Source organism: Clarias gariepinus, chromosome 15 (genome assembly GCF_024256425.1).
Source record: "Clarias gariepinus isolate MV-2021 ecotype Netherlands chromosome 15, CGAR_prim_01v2, whole genome shotgun sequence".
NCBI classification, from domain to species: domain Eukaryota; kingdom Metazoa; phylum Chordata; class Actinopteri; order Siluriformes; family Clariidae; genus Clarias; species Clarias gariepinus.
In genome coordinates this window covers 8,166,867-8,185,635 of record NC_071114.1, presented here as the reverse complement: position 1 = coordinate 8,185,635, position 18,769 = coordinate 8,166,867, and the positions used below count along the sequence as shown (strand labels likewise).

The window sequence follows — 18,769 nt, the reverse complement described above, 5'->3', positions numbered from 1 at the left end:
TGCAGGCTGAAACGCACTGATGAGGGAGATCAAAGGAGAATGACTAGACTGGTCTGAGCCGGCAGGAAGTCTATAGTAACTCAACTAAGCAGACTTTCCAGCTGTGGAGAATAAAAGTAATTTCTCATTGATATTGGTCAAGAACAAGAGTCCGAGGCTATGATGGGTACACATTCACTCAAACTGGACAGTTGAAGTGCCACATGACAGTCTGTGCCCATGACAGCCTTACATTCCTGTTCATGTGTTCCTCCTCAAGGTTTAAAGTAATGTGCATGCTTAAGTGCTTTTGTGTTCACCAGGTTGTTATTATTTTACTTCTTGTAGATTTCCTGACCATTTTCCTTTGACCTGTTTTTCCAACAGAGCTGTCACCCATGTAGTGGTTTTTGATTCCACACTATTTTGTGTAAACTCTAGAGACTGTTGTGTTTTGAGATCATCAGTCTTTGAAATACTCAATCCAGCCCATTCTGCACCCATCCTTGTCATGCCACGATTAAAACCACAGGAATTACACCTTTTTTAAACCTGATGTATACTGTTATGCATTTTGATGCTGCTACAAGATCGGCTGATAACTGCATACTGAAAATCATTTTTCCTAATGAGGTGGACGTTGAGAATGAGCATATATGAGACATGAGCATGATGTTGTTCTCCTTGTCTGTGGCACACAGATGTGTGTTCAGGTGTGGATTTGCCTGAGGTGGAGATATTGAGTTTACTGGCAGAAGAGTTACCCAGATACACTCTGCGGGCAGACCATGTGTTTGGGTATGAGCACGACGACTGGCTGCACACTCCACTGCTACCACCTGAGGCCGCTCTGGGACTTACCTATGAACAAATCGATGAAACCTTTAAATACTTTTGTAAGTCTGCACTTTCCTACTTCATTATTGTTCAAGTTCTCATGGTCCGTGTGACTTCCTCAAAGTGTTATATTCAGACCGAGGGTTGGTCATTACTGATATTGCATTAATTTTAAATACATGATAAGGAATAATCAATTGTAAATTAAAAAAAAAATTACATTTTAGCTGTTTTTTTATTATATAGTATTTTTTAAGCTCATTTTATTTCATTACATTAAATTGTCATCACATGAAGGCTGTGTATATGAAAAAATGCTAAAGCTGATTAATGCTTTTTTTCATGATCTTTTTACCTTTTGAGCTTCTTCATTATATATTCATTCTTCAGTCTGTAGATAGTATTGCATATCCTGAATTTTTAATACTTTTCCTTTTACCTCAAAGTTATATAAAGGTATGTTTACAATTTGCCAAGGAAGCATATATTTTAGGTTGGTAAAATGATTGTTTTTTAACTGAGCTAGTTTTCTTTATACTTTTTTTCTTTTAGTTTTAAATGCTTTTCCCGGTCGAAATTATGTTATATTTTTTATGTGTATTATACAGTACTGTGTAAAAGTCTTAAACCACCCCTCATATTTTCATATTTTGCAGTCGAAGAGACATTTTTTGTCTTTAATTTTACCTAAATAACCTTGCATTTTCTATCTTTAATTTAACCTACCCCCCCTTTAATGCAAAATAACTTGGACATCTTCTGCCCCTAAAACCATGCTGGAAGTTGTTACCCCCTGTTAAAAACTAGATTTGCACCTGGTCCTTTTTATAATCCTGAACACATCCCCTCTGCATAAGCCACAAATACCATCAGGCTGATTATCTGTCTGCTTTGCCAGTATAATTAGGTTCCTTTGGCTTCCATCTGGTATCCTGCCAAGATCTTGTTTTGGCAAGGCTGATGTCCTGATAGGTCAGCACATCACCTACAGTACATGCAGTCACAGCCCTTTAGGTCTTTGAGAATTCTGAGTTCAACAGAAGTATTTCTGTGTTAAGAAGAAGTATTTAATGTGCTATAGTAGTGCAGTATGTGAGATGATCTTGCCGGATTTAATCTGGGTCTGAAATTTTGTTTGGTATTTGAGATTTGTGAGCATTGTAAGCACTTATATTATAAGGATCCAAGATAGATAGATAGTTTGGTATATAAATTTGAAAACAGCTGATCTTAATTTTGTTTGTCTGTAAAATGGTGCACTTGTGCCTACCAGTGGGCAGCGGGTCAATCAAATGCTGACCAGGGTGTGATGGGTCTTTCATTATAGCGGTTGCTCTTATTTAAATATATTTTAAATTCATAGTAGTGAGACAATGAAGATTACTCATAGAGTATGATGTAAATAACCCTAAAGTTAGGATGGGTGTTTTTATCCTAGATCTAATTTGAATAGAAACTGCAAGTGAAGTCTGGTTACTCTTTACAAGTGAATGATGTTGGCATGTGTGTTATATTGTGTGTATATATATATATATATATATATATATATATATATATATATATATATATATATACTCCAAATGTGAAAAGAATTTTCACAACTATTTAATTCATGATCACGTCAGAGGCCACGTTGGATGTAGTTCAGTATGATTTCCACCAGGGGTGCTAGTGTACAAGTAACAAGTCAGAAAATGGATGGGGGACAAAATTAAGGATTTCATTATTAATCAATTGTGTATTAATGTAAGAGTGTTAGTTTGGAGGGATAGCATGGGTGTTGACCTGTTCAATGATATAAAAGTTCAAACACAATTGATATGAGTTAAATACAACGTGTAAAAAAGTATTTGCCCCTTCCTGATTAATTGAGATCCCTAAACAGACCATTTAGTTGCTTTAAATAAAAATAAAAAAAACTAAAACTAATTTTAATATTATGTAAACATAACCTAAGTAAATGTAAAATGCAGTTTTTGAATAATGATTTATTTAGGGCAAAAAGCTGTCCAAACCTGTCTGACTCTGTGTGAAAAAGTAATTTCCCTCTAAACCTAAAAACACTGCAATTAAGCATTTGCGTCGCTGTGGAGAAATTTAAATAATTTAATATGACAAATAAGCTTAATAATCAGAAAGGGGCAAACAGCCTTTGCACCCTGCTTTTAAAAGTCTACAGTTGATAGGTATTAGCAGTTTCCACCTAACCAATAAGAGCTAATCTATCATTTTTAAACTCCTAGTGATGTTTTAACTTCTAAATTGTGGAGTAGATTATAATTAACAATGTTAACACAAATGAATACTTTTCCATTGATACACAATAGATGAAATTACTAAAAAATCTTATTTTGTTTGTCAAAAATGTCTAAAATGGGTTTGTGGGTTAACAAACATAATATTGGGTATTTTGTTCATCACTGGTTTTGGTTTTGAATTAGCTTAATATGTGCACATCTGCAAAGGGGTGTGTGTTTATTAGAATAAAATGGGTTATAATGGGGTGTCGTTATATTTTCTTAGAAAGCATGCTGCCATTGGTTTCACATATGGAAAAGTACGAAGTACGGTTCTCAGACGAGCTGATTTGACGAACTACAGCAGGTTTTATATTTCCCTAGTCAGAATTTAGGGCTCACTGAAGAGTTTGCACCCTGGTCATTGCATGGAGTCTTAATCTCAACCTGTCTGGAGCTGAAAAATTGATGTGTCTAGAGTTAAATATTTGATGTTAGGTAGAACTTTTAGGAGGGTATGAGCCAGATCTGTAGTGTGACTGATGAACAAAAGGACACTATTTTCAGGGAATGTATTCATTCATTCAAGGTTGTTTTGTGGTTCAGAGCACATCAAGCTTTTTAAATGAACATGCACCAAAGGATTTTGTCTATTTTTTTTTTCTAAATTGAGGGCAATGACCCATTAAACTCCCCCTCACAAACATACAGACACTCTGTTCTTCTGCGACAGCATTGCGTCTCCGGATGGATAATAAATGTGTCAGAATGGAGCATACCACTAGCACGGGGGTGTTCACCATCTGAAGTCTCTCTAAACCTTTAAAAACACGATTCCACCAAACTAAATTCCCCCGATCATTATTTCTCTCTTAAACGATGATTAAATCATTGACAAAATAAATACTTTTCATGCCCCTTTTTTTAATAGTCACATTCGTTTGAACTTTTCCTTCACCTCTCTACTTCTCGTCTTATCTCTACCCATGGCTTAGAGCAGCCAGGTAAGTGTCAGTAAACACACTGAAGTTGAAACACTGAGAGGATTTGTCATGCGCGTCATTAGGCACATAGTCTGAAAGATTACAGGTGTGTGAGACAATGTGTTTGGCTAGTGCAAGGAAATAGTATAGGAATTCAACCGGACTGTCACGTGCTACTGAGAGACAGAGAGCGCAGAGGTCCAGCCAGTTGGTAAAGATTAATAAGAAGAAGAAAAAAGGCACAAGGCAGCGACTAGCGAGATAAACATGGAGGTTTGGAGCAGCTCGGGCACAGAGGAGAGCGAGAGAGAGAGTACCATCAGTCAGGATGAGGAAGATGAGGAGGAACAGGAGCACAAAAATCTTTTAAGCGAGCTGGAGAAAGGTAATGACCAAAGGATTCGGGGTTGATGATGACCTGATGGGAACTAAGAGAGAGGAGACATGAAGGGCTTCACGGAATGCAGGGAGGGTGGAATGTTGCCGTTGATGAAAGTTGGCAGCAATACAAAAGAGCCTGCATACAGCAGAATATAATAAGCGAAGCGAAACGAAAAGCTGGCCGAAAGAGTCCTGAAGTGTTTTGTGTTAATGCTGTTTCAGGAACTTAATCAATGAGATCAGAATTTACAGGACCTATGCCTCATGGGAATTAAACCTCAAGCACAAAGTCTCTAAATGATTTAATTGAAAAAAGTAGTTATATGCGTTTTTGAAGGTATTTTGCTCTTGAAATAAAAACATACAAACTGACTGATACACAAAGTGTTTGTTTAGAGGGTCTCTACGCAGCTTTTATTAATGTGTCATTTGATTGGCAATTTTGGCATGTTCAAAGAATCTCAGCACAGGATTTTTTTTAAATGGACAAATGTAGTTTGTTTAACCTTGAGGAAACTTATTCATTAGTCAGTGTGTAAATTTAAACAGTGTGGCTGGTGAATTATAGATTACGAGGCAGACTTGTGGCTGGACTTACGGTACATAAACTCAAGTATGCAAGAGCACAGGCTGGACTACAGTCACACTGGTGCACAATGAATCTGTCCAACAATAGGAAGATGAATTCATTTACTATTAATTACTGTTTGTCCATGGGACTTGCATTCTTATGCATGCTCTATGCACATAGTGCACAAGGCTATACAAACCAAAGACACTTCTTCGCAGACACAGCTCACAATGCTGCACAATAACACAGATGTTTGACATATTCAGAGTACATCCTGCAAGACTTATATTTACTACCAAAGATAGTTAAGCATTCATCTTCTTCTAATCAGTAATTCAATCACATCTCTCTCTCTCTCTCTCTCTCTGTGTCTGTGTGTTAATAATTCACCTTAATTTGTGTACTGTAAACAACGTCTGGTCAATTGTGCTCCCTCGTATATACCATGTGAGAAAGTTATGTGACTTTTTTGTTTCAGATACTCAGTGGTCTACCAGCATTAAAAGGAGAAAATTAATTCTTCTACTGAAAATTAATTCTTCTACTTTTTCAGTCTTCTACTGAAAAATGCTTATAGTGTAGTCTTACTAATTCGTTAGTAAAGGACAAATTCAGTTCAGTTCAATTCAGTTTTATTTGCATGGCACTTATTTAAAACTATTTATTTTGAGCAAAGATTCAAGATTAACATTTTTCATGCTTCATTAAATAAACCGACGCCTTCGTCAGCTATCTTGGATTTCAAACACAGAAGCCAATGCACAAAGATTAAGGAATAAAAACTACAGACAAATTAAACTGAAGAGAAACATCTAAAACAAGTGAAGAATAATTTGAATTTTGTCAAAAAAACAAAACAAACAAAAAAAAAAAAAAATCTATTTGTAGTAGCAAACTCTGTACAATTAATTTACCAATGAGTTAGCCAAAGAGAACTAAAACTCAAAATCACTTACGGAAAAAGAAATCCCCTTAATTACCATTTTCTCTTGCTTTAAGTCAAATTATTCTCTTGAAATAAACGGTTTCTTGTACTTTTTAGCTGATTTGTTAATCAGATTTTTAAATTGATTGTTTTTATTAATTTGTGTACAGTACAGTACTATTTATTATTTTTTTTTAAACAACAAAAAACCTGTTGCAGATGTTAGCAAAGGTTTGTAAGGTTAGTAAATCGCACGATTTACTAACACAAACACAAAGCACAACCATTGTACAATTTATTTATTATTTAATCTCAATATCAGTCTAGATATTTTTGACACTTTTATATGAGATTTATGTAGACATTAGGACTTTTATTGCTAGCTCTCGCAAAATGTGTGTGAGAAAGGACAAATTTTCTTAATTTTCTTTTTCATGTTAAAAGTTTTATCTTTAATCCCTTAAACCCAGAGCATTTTGCCATTTTTTGCATGAATATTTTTTAAAGAAATATATATTTTTAAATTGGTCATTAATCAATATATTTAACGTTGTGTCTCCCGCATGGATCTGTGCCATAGTGTCACTGTGTGAACAAGCTTGTGTACTGTAACCATTGAGTTTATGCCTATTTCTGTGAGAGGGGCTTCTTCTTGTGTCTTTATTCTTAGTCTGCTTGTCGACTCCATGTTTAACGTGTAGCACCGATTCAGTATGTTTGTCACACATACACATAATGGGAGTCTTTAACTAAAGAGGATCACACTAAGAAGCTCAGGGATTAAAGTAGGTAAAGCTTGTCTGCGCCGCTCTAAGTATACCATGCATCTATACAACTACCGTGGTTTCATTATGGTAACATGCATATTTGAACCTGATTATAAATATTCTAAAGAAACTGTGCTAGGAAGTGTGTGTTTGTGCAGGAAACAAAGAATGCATCACCTCTTTGAGAAAGAAGCCATGCACAGCCTTATTTTGACTCTGTGTGTCCCTCTGTCTGTCTCTACAGTGCTGTGCTCAGAGCGGGTTGGCCAGGTTACAAAGACATACCATGATATTGAGGCGGTCACACATCTTCTAGAAGAGGTGAGAAACAATAACTGACTCATGAAAAGATGATTTTATTTCGTCTCCTGCCTGCGAGGAGAAATGTTATTGCAATAAAAACACTGTCAAGTCTCTCTTTTCTTCTGCACTAATTCTTCTACTGAAATGGCACTTAAAAGTAATTTTATGTCAAAAGAAGCCTAAAATTAACAAACTAGTCAGATCTTTTACATACGGACCCCCTAAAGTGTGTTTTTTTATCTTGTGTGCACAAGTTAGTATCTTGTCCATAATTTAGTGTTAAGACAGGCGTTCAAGTCAAACCGGGACATTTAACTGCACAGAATAACAGAACACAGTTAAAAACTAAAAAACAGTAAAAACTGCCTTTTCTATATGATCTCCTGATACATTAATGCACTTAACTCAGCATTTCACCAGTGTTTGGATAACATCAAGTATAAAGTTTACATAGTACACTGGAGCCATAATCAGACTGCTCGCTTTGTGTCTGAAACACTGGCCTTCCAGGAACTCCTTTAATGGCCCAAACATGTGGAAATGGTTTGGAAGGAGGTCAAAGTGGCAATAACTCTCAGCAGAGTTTCTGTAATGTGCTAGTGGTGTTGGTGAATGAGGGTGTGTACAGCTCCCACCGACAGGTGTGTCCCTTCCCTTGATTTTTAAGGATCAGACGTTCCACTCGATGACTGTTAACGGGAACGACTGCAGTTGTCTCTGGAATCGTTCTTCTCAGATTCGGGTCTTACTATGACCAAGAGTCTCATCATCGTACTGTGCTTTAATCCTATTGTAAATGTCGCTCAGTTTTATGTCTTCATTTACCCGGAATTTCATCACAAGTCCCGGTTCCTACAGGTCTAGAAGCACTTTTAAAGATTACAAAATACGATCTGGGAAATTAAATAATGACATTATTAAAATGCTGTTCAATTATGTGCACTTTGTCACAGAAAGAACGTGATCTGGAGCTAGCAGCTCGAATTGGCCAGTCACTGCTGAAACAGAACAAGGCCCTAACAGAACGTAATGAGCTGCTGGACGAACAGCTGGAGGTCGCTAAAGAGGAGGTCAGTACGTCCTGTTCAGTGGCCTTGGAGACATCCTTGTATAGACTCGACCTTGGATAATGTAAAAAAATACCAAATATAAAGATGAAAAAGATGTTGTTTATGCTGTTTACATTTCTATTGCATATTCAAATGAATTAATTTAATGTCAGTTATAATTAATGTAACACAATCTGATATTCTGATTAGTGCCTTTAGTATTTAGTATTTACTACTTCACTTCAGGGGAAAAAAAAAATTTATGATACTAGTGCACACAGAGTGGAATGAAATGAATGTGTGTAACACTGTAGATTGCTCAGCTGCGTCATGAGCTCTCCATGCGAGATGATCTCCTGCAGCTGTACGCCGGTCCCGAGGAGATAGAAGTTGCTGCACAATCAAGCACACCGTGAGTGCAACACACAGACCTGATTCTTAGACTTGATTACTTGCCTCCTTTCAGATGTTTACAGATTTCTTGTGTTTTTTTGTTATCGTCTCCATGTTAGGATCAGACGAAACGAGTCGAACTCTTCTCTTAGCAACTACGTCCACTATGATTTCCTGCAGAAGAAGCTCAAGAGCCTGGAGGAAGAAAACCTCAAACTGCGTGCCACGGTTAGTTTACGCATTACATACAGCTGAAATTGAGCTTCATCACAAGTAAAATTGTCAACTGGTGAAAATAAAAAGGCCCACACCAGAAAGGTCAACACCCAGACGTCTCAGATGGTGCAAATTTGGCAATATCAAGAAGCAAGAAACAGATATAGTGCTGTACTTATAGGGTGGAATCCATCTCAATCACTAATCACAGGGATATTTTGTAGGATATGAATGTGGAATTAGAAATCAGGAGTACTAGGGTGTCTGGGACATAGATTTTGAAGTCTGGGACATAGTCTTGAAGAAGCTATGGACAATATGGTAAAAAAATAAGACTGATTTAGTTTTTTCCCTAGGAATACATTTAAAAAGAATTAATCCGTTCTCCATCACTATAAACTATTAAAGTTTTGATTTATTTTGTTTATATCACAAAATATAAAAGCATGAAATACTTTACTTTATGAAATATAAGCATGTAAAATGCATAATAAAAAAATACAACACTAAATATAGGAAAACTGTACAGGAGAGAGTGAACACTTTATTTTTACTTTATAAAAATATAAGTATGTAAAATGCATAATTTTGTAAAAAAAAAACAAAAAAAACTATACAACACTAAATATAAAAAAATGTACAGGAGAGAGCGAACACTTTATTTTTTACACGTACATAATAACCCTAAGTTCATATGTGGCAGCTGTTTTCACCAAAAAAAAATCTATCCAGAGAGATTTGTTTTTTTCTGCGCTGTACAATTATCCTAAAGTAAGACACCGTGTTATCTTTCATAAGGTGTAGCAATCTGTAGCAAAAGCAAAATGATGAAGGCAAAAGCATGGACGTCACTCCACTTTGCAGAAATTTCTTTTATCGTGGATTGAGCAAACCTCATGCTGGGTGACACACTCATGCCTTTGTTTAGCTGATAACGGCAGCTTGGGATGGCAGTTTCTGGTCCCGAGAAGGGACAAATATTATGTACATTTTTTGGATCATGAACCGGTTTGTTCGTATTTTCTACTCGCAGGCTGATGACTTAACATCAGAAACCAGCATCTATGAAGAGCAGGAGCAGCAGCTGATGATGGTGTGTGTTGAAGAGCTCTGTAAGTACTGTACACCTGGTTTTCCCATAAAATGATCTGCATGCTGTCTAATATTTCGTAGAATAAATATAGTCTTTTGTGGTATATGTAGCATCAGCGAATAAGCAGGTGGTGGCGCTGTCAGAGGAGCTGGCTCGTAAAGTGGAGGACTCTTTCCGACAGCAGGAGGAGATTAGCTCTTTGCTGGGTCAAGTGGTCGACCTGCAGCAGCGCTGTAAAGTGGTGAGAGAGGCAATGCTGCATATCTGCTAAATATTTCTAACCTGTTGTTTACATTTGGGTTATATGACAAGAGGTGTTCAAGTCAAACTGGGATTTTTGATAATTTCTGGTGAATGAATGCATAAAGATGCATTACAGATGTGATCATAGCATCTGTGTACTGAATATATTTTTCCACATTGATGGTATCACAACACTAGTGAAACGCTGGGATAAGTGCATTAGTGTAGCAGGGGATTATATAGAGAAATAAAGTTATTTTTAACTTTCATAACTGTGTTTTGTTATTCTGCACAATCAAAAGTCCTGGTTTGACTTGAACCCACATTGTATTAATAGTGCAATAACTGGCGCATCAGTATTTCTTTTACAATGACCAACTTTCTGGTTGTTTAGTGGAGTAAATGATGTACTCTATGGACTTAATACATCTATCAGAAGAATTAATTATACATCTAATTTATCATTAAAATACATTTTTTTTGACTGCAGCTCATCAGAGAGAATGAGGAACTCACTCAGCACCTAAACACTTCACGGGAAAGCCAGTCACAGCTTAAAACAGAGGTTTGTCCTGGCCACTTCTCAGTTCTGCAACTGCTTTGCAAAATGTCATGATTAAAGCATTTAAAGAAATCTGATGACCTGTGATGTTCGACTCTGTTCTATCTGCGTAGCTGAAGGAACTGCAAGAGAGGTACGCAGAGTGTAAAGACATGCTCCAGGAAGCCAGAGAGGACATCAAGAACCTGCGCAATAAGAGTCTGCCCAACAGCACGGTGCAGCGGTACAGCTCGCTGGCTGCGGTGCTCCCCATGGACTCAATCGCTGCTGAAATTGAAGGAACCTTCCGCAAGGGCCTGGACAGTCCTGCTCCATCAGAGTACAAGTGTGTAAAAAATTGTAACAATCCTTTAAGACTAAAGACATCCTCTTCTCGTTAGTGTTTAATTGTTATCTTACTTTGTAACAGGACCCATCCATGGCGTGTGTTCGAGACAGTGAAAGTGGCCAATCAAGCTGCACGACTGCGCTCTCGGTGTCTCTCACCGCAGGTCAGTGGTTCTAGTCCTGCCTCCTTGCTGTCCAGTCGAAACAGCACACCACGCACTAGCTACTACGGGTCTGACTCCATCAGCCTCAACCTGGAGGACAAACCCCACTCCTCAACACCGTTACAGGAACAGAGGTGAGTTTGAGAAGTCTTTTTGTCCCTTTTTCTTCTGACAAGTTGTCAGTGCTAAACAGTGAGCACTTTTCTGGTTGTATTTCTTATTCTGACATCATATGAATATCTAGTAATAATCACATAAAATTTTTTGGTGTGCCTCCACAGCTTCGTAGAATCAAAGCGTCTGGGTCAGCCGGGCATGCCAGGTGGTCAAGATCTGGAGAAAGCTCTACGTTCCCTCTCTGCACGCCAGGAGAGCCATTCTTCTGATCGTCCCTTCTTTGATGTGGAACGTGAGAGGAAGCTCAGGGCCCTTGGAGGCAGCAGTGCAGAAGGCTCCAGTGGTTTCCTTACACCCAATGACAGCTTGGGATCCACGGGAACCAACTATTCAGGAAGCTCACAGCATTCATCCGGGTCATCCAGCTCCCGCTCCTACCTGCCTGAACGCTTGCAGATAGTCAAACCACTGGAGGGTGAGTAAACACATAACCACACACTCACATCCACGCTTACAAATACTGTACACACAGATGCTTTGGAAAGAATGGTAATCATGTTGATTGTATTGTATTTTAATCACCAAAAAGGTTCAGTCACGCTGCACCACTGGCAGCAGCTGGCGAAACCCAACCTTGGGGGCATTCTTTATCTACGGCCAGGCATCCTCACCAAAGACTTCAGGGAACTGGATGTGGATGTTCAGCATGTTTATAGCCTCAATGACCTTGAGGAGGATGAGCCCAACTGGTCCAAACTCCCTAACCCTATTCACATCCCTATTGGTAAGGATTTATTATTCTTACAGATTAGAGTATATAAGACTAAATCGTTAGTTACTTAAAAGCTCCACCAGGGGGCATTGTTGGACTGGTTTATTGTGGTGACTGTGTTGTAGGTGGGAATTGAAAACACACTTTTAAATAGCTATTTAGAGTGAAAGAAATATGTATCTTGGTGAAAGTTCTTGCTTAAAGTGATTAAGTAATTTTTAATAAGTAAATTGGAAAAATCTTAGGTGTGCTTGATGTATTAGTTTAGTTGCTCCCTTCTTGGCTTCTTCGCAATGTTTTAATAATAAAATGTTCCTGACTGTCTAGCAGTGCTCGAGATCTCACTTATAAGACTTGCTTCCTAGACTAAAGACATACCTTGAATACTGTTTGAGAATATACATGTGTCAGCTGTTACAAAAAAAACATACATTTTGCATAATTATGGAATATAAATTAGCCTACATCAGCTTTTTGTTATCATCTGAATTGACATTAATTTTGTTGTGTCAATTAAGTTCAAACCAATAATGAGTTTTAGTAAGTTTACATGTGTGTCTATCTTAGTCTCTTCATCTGGATCCAACTTCCCCAACACCTGTCCCACCCACACCATCACCAACACTCAGATCCTCCATCCCTCTGTCCTGCTCTCCTCCTTTTCCACTAGGTAAGAGACCAACTTACCCCACTGCCTTGTTTGTTACTCTATATTTTAGATAATTAATAAGCATCCTGTCCTACATTCCTGAGATTCAGCTCTGCATTGTTTCTCCTTCCTTCCCATTTGTAGTTTACTTCGTTAAATTATGAATATTCCCCAAATATAGCATTTACAGCTTTTTCCATATTTTTTTTATATTGTATATTTTGTACTGTACAGTTATGTTATGTTATTTTGTTTTAATTTTATATTTTATTTTGGTCTTTCTTAGTTAAATTTCCCTTCTGTTTTCATTTTTCTATATTTATTCCCTATTCTTTAGTCTTTTATTTTAAGGCATATTGTACTGTGTATGTGACAAATAAAATTTGAATTTGAATTTGAGGATAGCGTTTCTAGAAATTTTGAGGAATTATGAGAAATAAAATTGTAATAATTGAATATATAAGCTGAGTTTCTATACTGTTGACTGTAGCTGGTACGTTGCAGGGATTCGATAGATTGGAAAACATGTCAGCTTTTCATTCTTCTTTTTCTTCTTCTAAATACGTTCTCTTTTAGCCACAGGAAGCATTCGTCAAGCCTCTTTCTCCAGCTATAATTTCTTCCACCTCTAAAAAGTGAGACCCAAAAGTCAAGACTGAATAGCCACCCAAAGCTGCCCTAATGCACTAATTCCCTAATTTAGTGCCACTCTTATGCTAGGATTTTCTCTCATTTTAACAGGCTTAACTAATTGGCATGTGTCATTGAGTAACGCTTTTCATTTTGCATGGCTTTTTTAAAAGCATTTATTTAATGCTTATTATTGAGCAATGTTGAAATCTGATTGGAATTTTGCTCAATTTGTTTATGTTTCCCTTCTCAGCTTCTCTTTCCCAGATTTCACTTTGGCCTGGTCAAATACTAACCTATGTAAATTTTTTTACTGAAATTTTTTACAATAGTCTGAATTTAATATGTGCATTGTGTTTTTACAGCTTTCAGTCTCATAACCTGTCCACCACTGGGAGCAGTGAGCCTGTAAGTCATCAGCATGGTGCCTTCCATAGACCTGCCATGAATACGTCACACACCTTAGGACTTCTTCAGCTTCTTAAAGAGCGAGGTATCTCTGCTTTAACACAACCCAGCTTGCCTCCCAGGATCAGACCTTCTACCAGCACTTTAACAGCAGAGACAAACCAGGGACACAGAGGAGCGAAACAGCTGAGGAGGAACATTTTTAGCTTCAACCTGGTTGAAAAGCTTCAGAGTCTTGGTCTTTATAAAGTGGTAGCCAGAGGATACCTAGACTCAGGGAAGACACAAGGAAATCCACACAATGCTTCAACAACAAAATACTGAACACCGGCTTGCAGCAGAGCTACTGTTCTTCCATTTTGTATTCAGCAGATTGAACTTCTTATCAAGTGTCACGTTTATAATTGAACATTTAAAAGCCATATACATGTGGAGTGGTCCTTGTAGTAGTGAGATCTCATATTGGTTGTAAATAAATAGGATACCTTGCTAGCAAGATGGTAGACATTATAACAGTCTGAGGTACATAATGTACTGTAGCTTCTGTATTTATTTTGCTATCTTATGTGTTCTGAACACGTATCTTAATCGGATGAACTGTTCTTTCAGTTTGCTTTAAGAACTAGTCATGTTTTATTTTATTTTATTATATGGCAGTCAGCATATAATTCTGCTTCACCCTTTGTCTTGACATATGCGAGCACTATATATTATTTATATATTTAAAGACCAGTGACCTCTCATTTGTCTGAGTACTGGATGACCTGTGACTCTTCATGGGTTAGTAATTAGTTGTTTTTATGAATGCGCACATTTGTACTATTAGAAATACTACATGACCTGAGCATATTGTTCAGCATGTCTAGTTGGACGCAATATTCTAAGATTAATTCTTTTGGAATATATTTAAATGTCCCAAAATGCACTGGGGCTTAGTTGGGAATATCCACAAGCATGATGCTGTATACTGTATGCTGTATAATAGTCATAGGCCGACTGTTAAAGCTGTTATATAGCATTTTTTAGAGACTTGTACTTGTGCCGTTTCTGAACACATGAACACACACTGGCTATTTAGAACTTTTAAACATTTTCAAGTGCAGATTTGTGATAATAAGAGATCGAAGGAGAGTTTAATTACTTTCACCCATAGATGTCTTACTTTCAGTATTATTCCTTGGAAACACCAAACCGGTTATAGCAGGTCTTTTAAAATAGCTTCTGACATGTTTCTGTAGAAAATTTCATAGGAAACATCAGAACAACAGAAAATATTTACTGTAGCTGTTACTGACAGTGAGCCAGGTGTTGTAAGAACTGTTTGTTTTTTTATTTTTTATTATTTGGAATTATCTAATAATATTTCTGAATCATAACCACTGGACACATTTTAAACTTGCCCAAGATACTATTACAATATCAGCAAGGCTCCTTTGTTAAGGTGGTTTAACCTATCATCAATTACATCACGATCGTGTTTTGTTCTTTGTGCCTTACACTTTGCATTAACATGTGTTTTCAACAGTTCAGATGCAATATCAAGATACACATTTTAATGTAAGTTTCTGTAGAAGTAACTGTAAGTAATGTAGCTGAGGACCTGGACAGCTTTATTACATTTAAACTTGAATAAAACTTTGGCCATTATAGCTATCATGTTGATACATACTGTAAGAAACCTACTGTATTTATCTTCCTAAAAACATTTCCTTTGGCAATAAGTACCATGTGTACATATGTATATATTATGCACAGCCAATCATCCAAAAAAAAAAAAAAATCTGATTTAGGTTTGTAACTTTGATATGGAAGAATTGCGAGTGACGCTTGAGCCCTACACTACTGCAGAAATGGTAGAAATAGTAATTGCACTATAATTACACTTTGCATTTCATTTGTAGCATAGGAAACTTTGGTAAATAAATAACAAAAAATGTACATAATCACTGAATGTACTGTAGACTTTTTGATTACGAATGTGTCGCACCTAAAGATTGTATCTTTGTGTTATTTCTTTTGTAAATGTATGTACAATGCCATTAGTTTGCACCCATGATTACTGTTATAAAATGTAATTGAAATAATAGCTGTGCACAGCTCATTATGTAAATGAGTGTTGCAGTGTTCCAATAAAAACAAGAATTTGGCATAATAATTAGTAGATCTTTAAAAAAAATTTTTTTTTTATTTAATTTTAAAGGTTACAGTTATTTATGTATTACATTCAGTAATTAGAAAATAATTTGCAGTTAATAAATAAGGAATGGGCTCAATCATTGTAGTCCAAGTAAGGAATAATAGGTTAGACCATGCTGTAGGGCTACACTTAAATGACGCTTGTGGGGAATTGGGAGGCCATCTAGCATTATTTTTGTATAATAGTTTCTCTGTCATGCATTTTCCTCATGTACATTTGTATTTTTATTTTATACATAACATTATATGTATATGTTTTATGTATATGTACAGAACATTGTGCATTTAAGTAATTTTGAGTCCATGTTTTTTGAATTACAATTAGTCCTTGCTCAAACCTACAGTAGTTATAGCCAAGAACTTTTGTTCTCTCTCTCCCCCTAAAACACAAATTTTTATCTTACAAAGAAAGCAGAAAGTCCAAATTCCTCTTTCATGATAACAGAAAACTTTGCAAAATACCATGACTATTACAAAGGCATTACAATCAAAAGACTCCATCTACACATTTATCTGTTCAGTGATGGTTGACTGCAATGTCATACCATCTGTCATCGTTCTAAAGGGACCTCGAACTTTTTGCACCTACAAGGACACACAACAAGCACAGGGAGAACATGCACAAGTCTGTGTGCACAGAATGCCTTAAACCGTACATGCAAAGTACATAAGTATAAGTGTTGGAGCGCAACTACTTGTATGATGCATTTGCATGGTTAAGCTTCTGCGTTAACAGTGGCAAGTTACCTTCATTAGTTAACTATGACAAGAAGCTTAAATGTTTGACTAATTTTATGAATGGCCGAGAATATTTCGCAGCAGTAAGCCAAATTATTTTAATTGTCTATATTTCTCTATTCTGAGGAAAAGTCATTGTGCAGGAAGCTCAGCTAATAGAAAAGAATATGACAACTCAACTTCAGTGCATGCTTTCAATTCCAACATTTACTTGTTTAGCTATTCCAAAAATAAGAGTATGTTTTGTGGCCTTTTTGCGTTCAGTAGTTAACATGTTACATAACGCTATATACATTTTAATGTGCTCAACAGCACTGGTCAGGGATATTTGCTAGACTCCTAGCTCTACTGGGGAATGGGGCCCTCAAATAATATTTGATTCATATTACAGTTTTTCTCAATTGCTAAAATACAATTTCTGAAACCTTGCTCCATTTTCTAAAACCATTAAATGCAAAACCATATATCCTCAAGCACTATTTACAAAACCTCCTCTTGCAAAATTTAGAATTTTGTAAAACATACTGTACAGAGACAGTGCTATACTGTAGTGTACAATTAAGCCTATGCACTTTTAATTTACTGAAGAGTAATGTCATTCACATGTGTTAGTACTGTAGAAAATCTGGATTACAGTAAATGTTTCTGAATGTACACTTACTTGCACATACTGAGCTCGCAGTTCTTTCACCCTTGGTGAGTTGCGCTCAAAGGGTACTTTGTATACTTGTTTTTTTTCGCATCCTGTTACGATGAAGAACACGGTCAATTGTGGAAATGCTAACACTGTTGATTCTCTGGAAGTGTGTGTTGTCTTGTGATCAATCCCATTTCCACCTATGTGATAGTGTGGGACAATGTCAGTTTCCACCAAGACGAGAAGAAGCAAATTGATCACAAGACAACACACCGCCCTCCTCCTCTTCCTCGTCCTCTTTCTTGTCATCCTCCTCCTCCTCGTCGCCCACCTCGCATACGCACTCGTCCTCTCACATTGTTTCCATGCTCAGACTTTCTCCTTTCTACCTTCAACAACCTGTTTGCTCTCTGAACTGGCTTATATTGGTCATGTCACATCATTTGAAACAGGTGACATCAATTTTGAGTGGTTGTGTTTAATCAATGACATGTTTTCTCTAATTGTATTTGAGCGTTGTTACTTGTGTTTACCAGTATGGATGACGTGTGCATTAGAGTGTAGAATGTATTTTGAGAATGAGGATGTGTTTAGAGTTTTGCTGAAAAGTCTAAGTAAGATCTGCATATTGTGTTTTACCATGTGAAATGGTTTAAAGTATTGACAACAGACTGCACAATTAGCTAAATGAGGTGAGGCAACTGAGAAATTTCTTCAGCCAATTGGTTTTAGTGTTTTAGCAATTGAGAAAAACTGTAACATGGCTAGGTGTGTGTGCGGCTGCATTTCACTGAATGTAATCAGCACACTGCTGGCGTTAATTTAACTTAAATAAAAAAGTTTACTGGGGCGTAACAGGTCAATACTGTGCCTGGCATGTGCCTGAGTAAAAGTGGGGACCTTTGAAAATAATAGTGCTTCCCAAGACTCCATAAATGGTAAACAACTGTATATAAATGAAAAAAATGTTTTTCTGTATATTGGTCAGAACTCTGACAGAACTGTGATATCTTTACATTTCATACATTGGAGGATCAAACATTCTGAGAAAATTTTATGTCTGTACTGTATGTCTATCCAGACAGATTTTGTCACAACATCATACAAAACTAGTTGGACAGAATTTGATGAAACTTTTGCAGAATTTAGATTTTTGCCTGATAATGTTAAAACTAAACTAAAAGTTAAATCAAAATGGTTTGATTTAGAAATGAAGTCATGGGCTGTTATGGGTCAGATTTTTGTCGCAGAATTTAATGACACTTTTGAAGTACTAAGATATTTGTCTGCAGCAAAAAGTAAATTTTAATGCTCCAGAGTCGTTTTAAGACAAAATTTTATATTCATCCATCCTACTTTTTTAATTTCTTTTCTGCGATTCACTCTCTAATTACTGAACAGGGAGTGTAACTAAAGACGAAAGAAGCAAACTTAGCGTAAACAAGGCGTAAACATTAACTTTTTTACATCTCTTTTCCACATTAATCGTAGTAATAAGAAATAACAGTAAAAATCTTGCCATAAACTAGTTAAATTTTGAACAATTTCCTAATATTTAGCCACCGATTCACTGGAAACCAATACCATATAAT

The 18,769-nt window shown here is 36.6% G+C and overlaps 1 protein-coding gene across 2 annotated transcripts; it reads left to right on the top strand.

Moving 5' to 3' along the window:
- Nucleotides 1-4,147: 4,147 nt before the first annotated feature.
- Nucleotides 4,148-16,032, top strand: hap1 (huntingtin associated protein 1). Of its 2 annotated transcripts, XM_053513745.1 has the most exons (15): nucleotides 4,148-4,421; nucleotides 6,925-7,001; nucleotides 7,937-8,053; nucleotides 8,347-8,444; nucleotides 8,545-8,653; nucleotides 9,675-9,753; nucleotides 9,845-9,975; nucleotides 10,468-10,542; nucleotides 10,653-10,864; nucleotides 10,949-11,164; nucleotides 11,312-11,622; nucleotides 11,737-11,931; nucleotides 12,487-12,589; nucleotides 13,145-13,203; nucleotides 13,564-13,684. In XM_053513745.1, exons 1-14 carry the CDS (start codon nucleotides 4,304-4,306, stop codon nucleotides 13,182-13,184), a joined length of 1,881 nt encoding a protein of 626 aa, XP_053369720.1. In that variant the 5' UTR covers nucleotides 4,148-4,303; the 3' UTR covers nucleotides 13,185-13,203; nucleotides 13,564-13,684. The 2 variants fall into 2 exon arrangements, with proteins under 2 accessions (XP_053369720.1, XP_053369719.1); XM_053513744.1 differs by lacking the exon at nucleotides 13,145-13,203 and having other exon boundaries at nucleotides 4,149-4,421; nucleotides 13,564-16,032.
- Nucleotides 16,033-18,769: the final 2,737 nt, after the last annotated feature.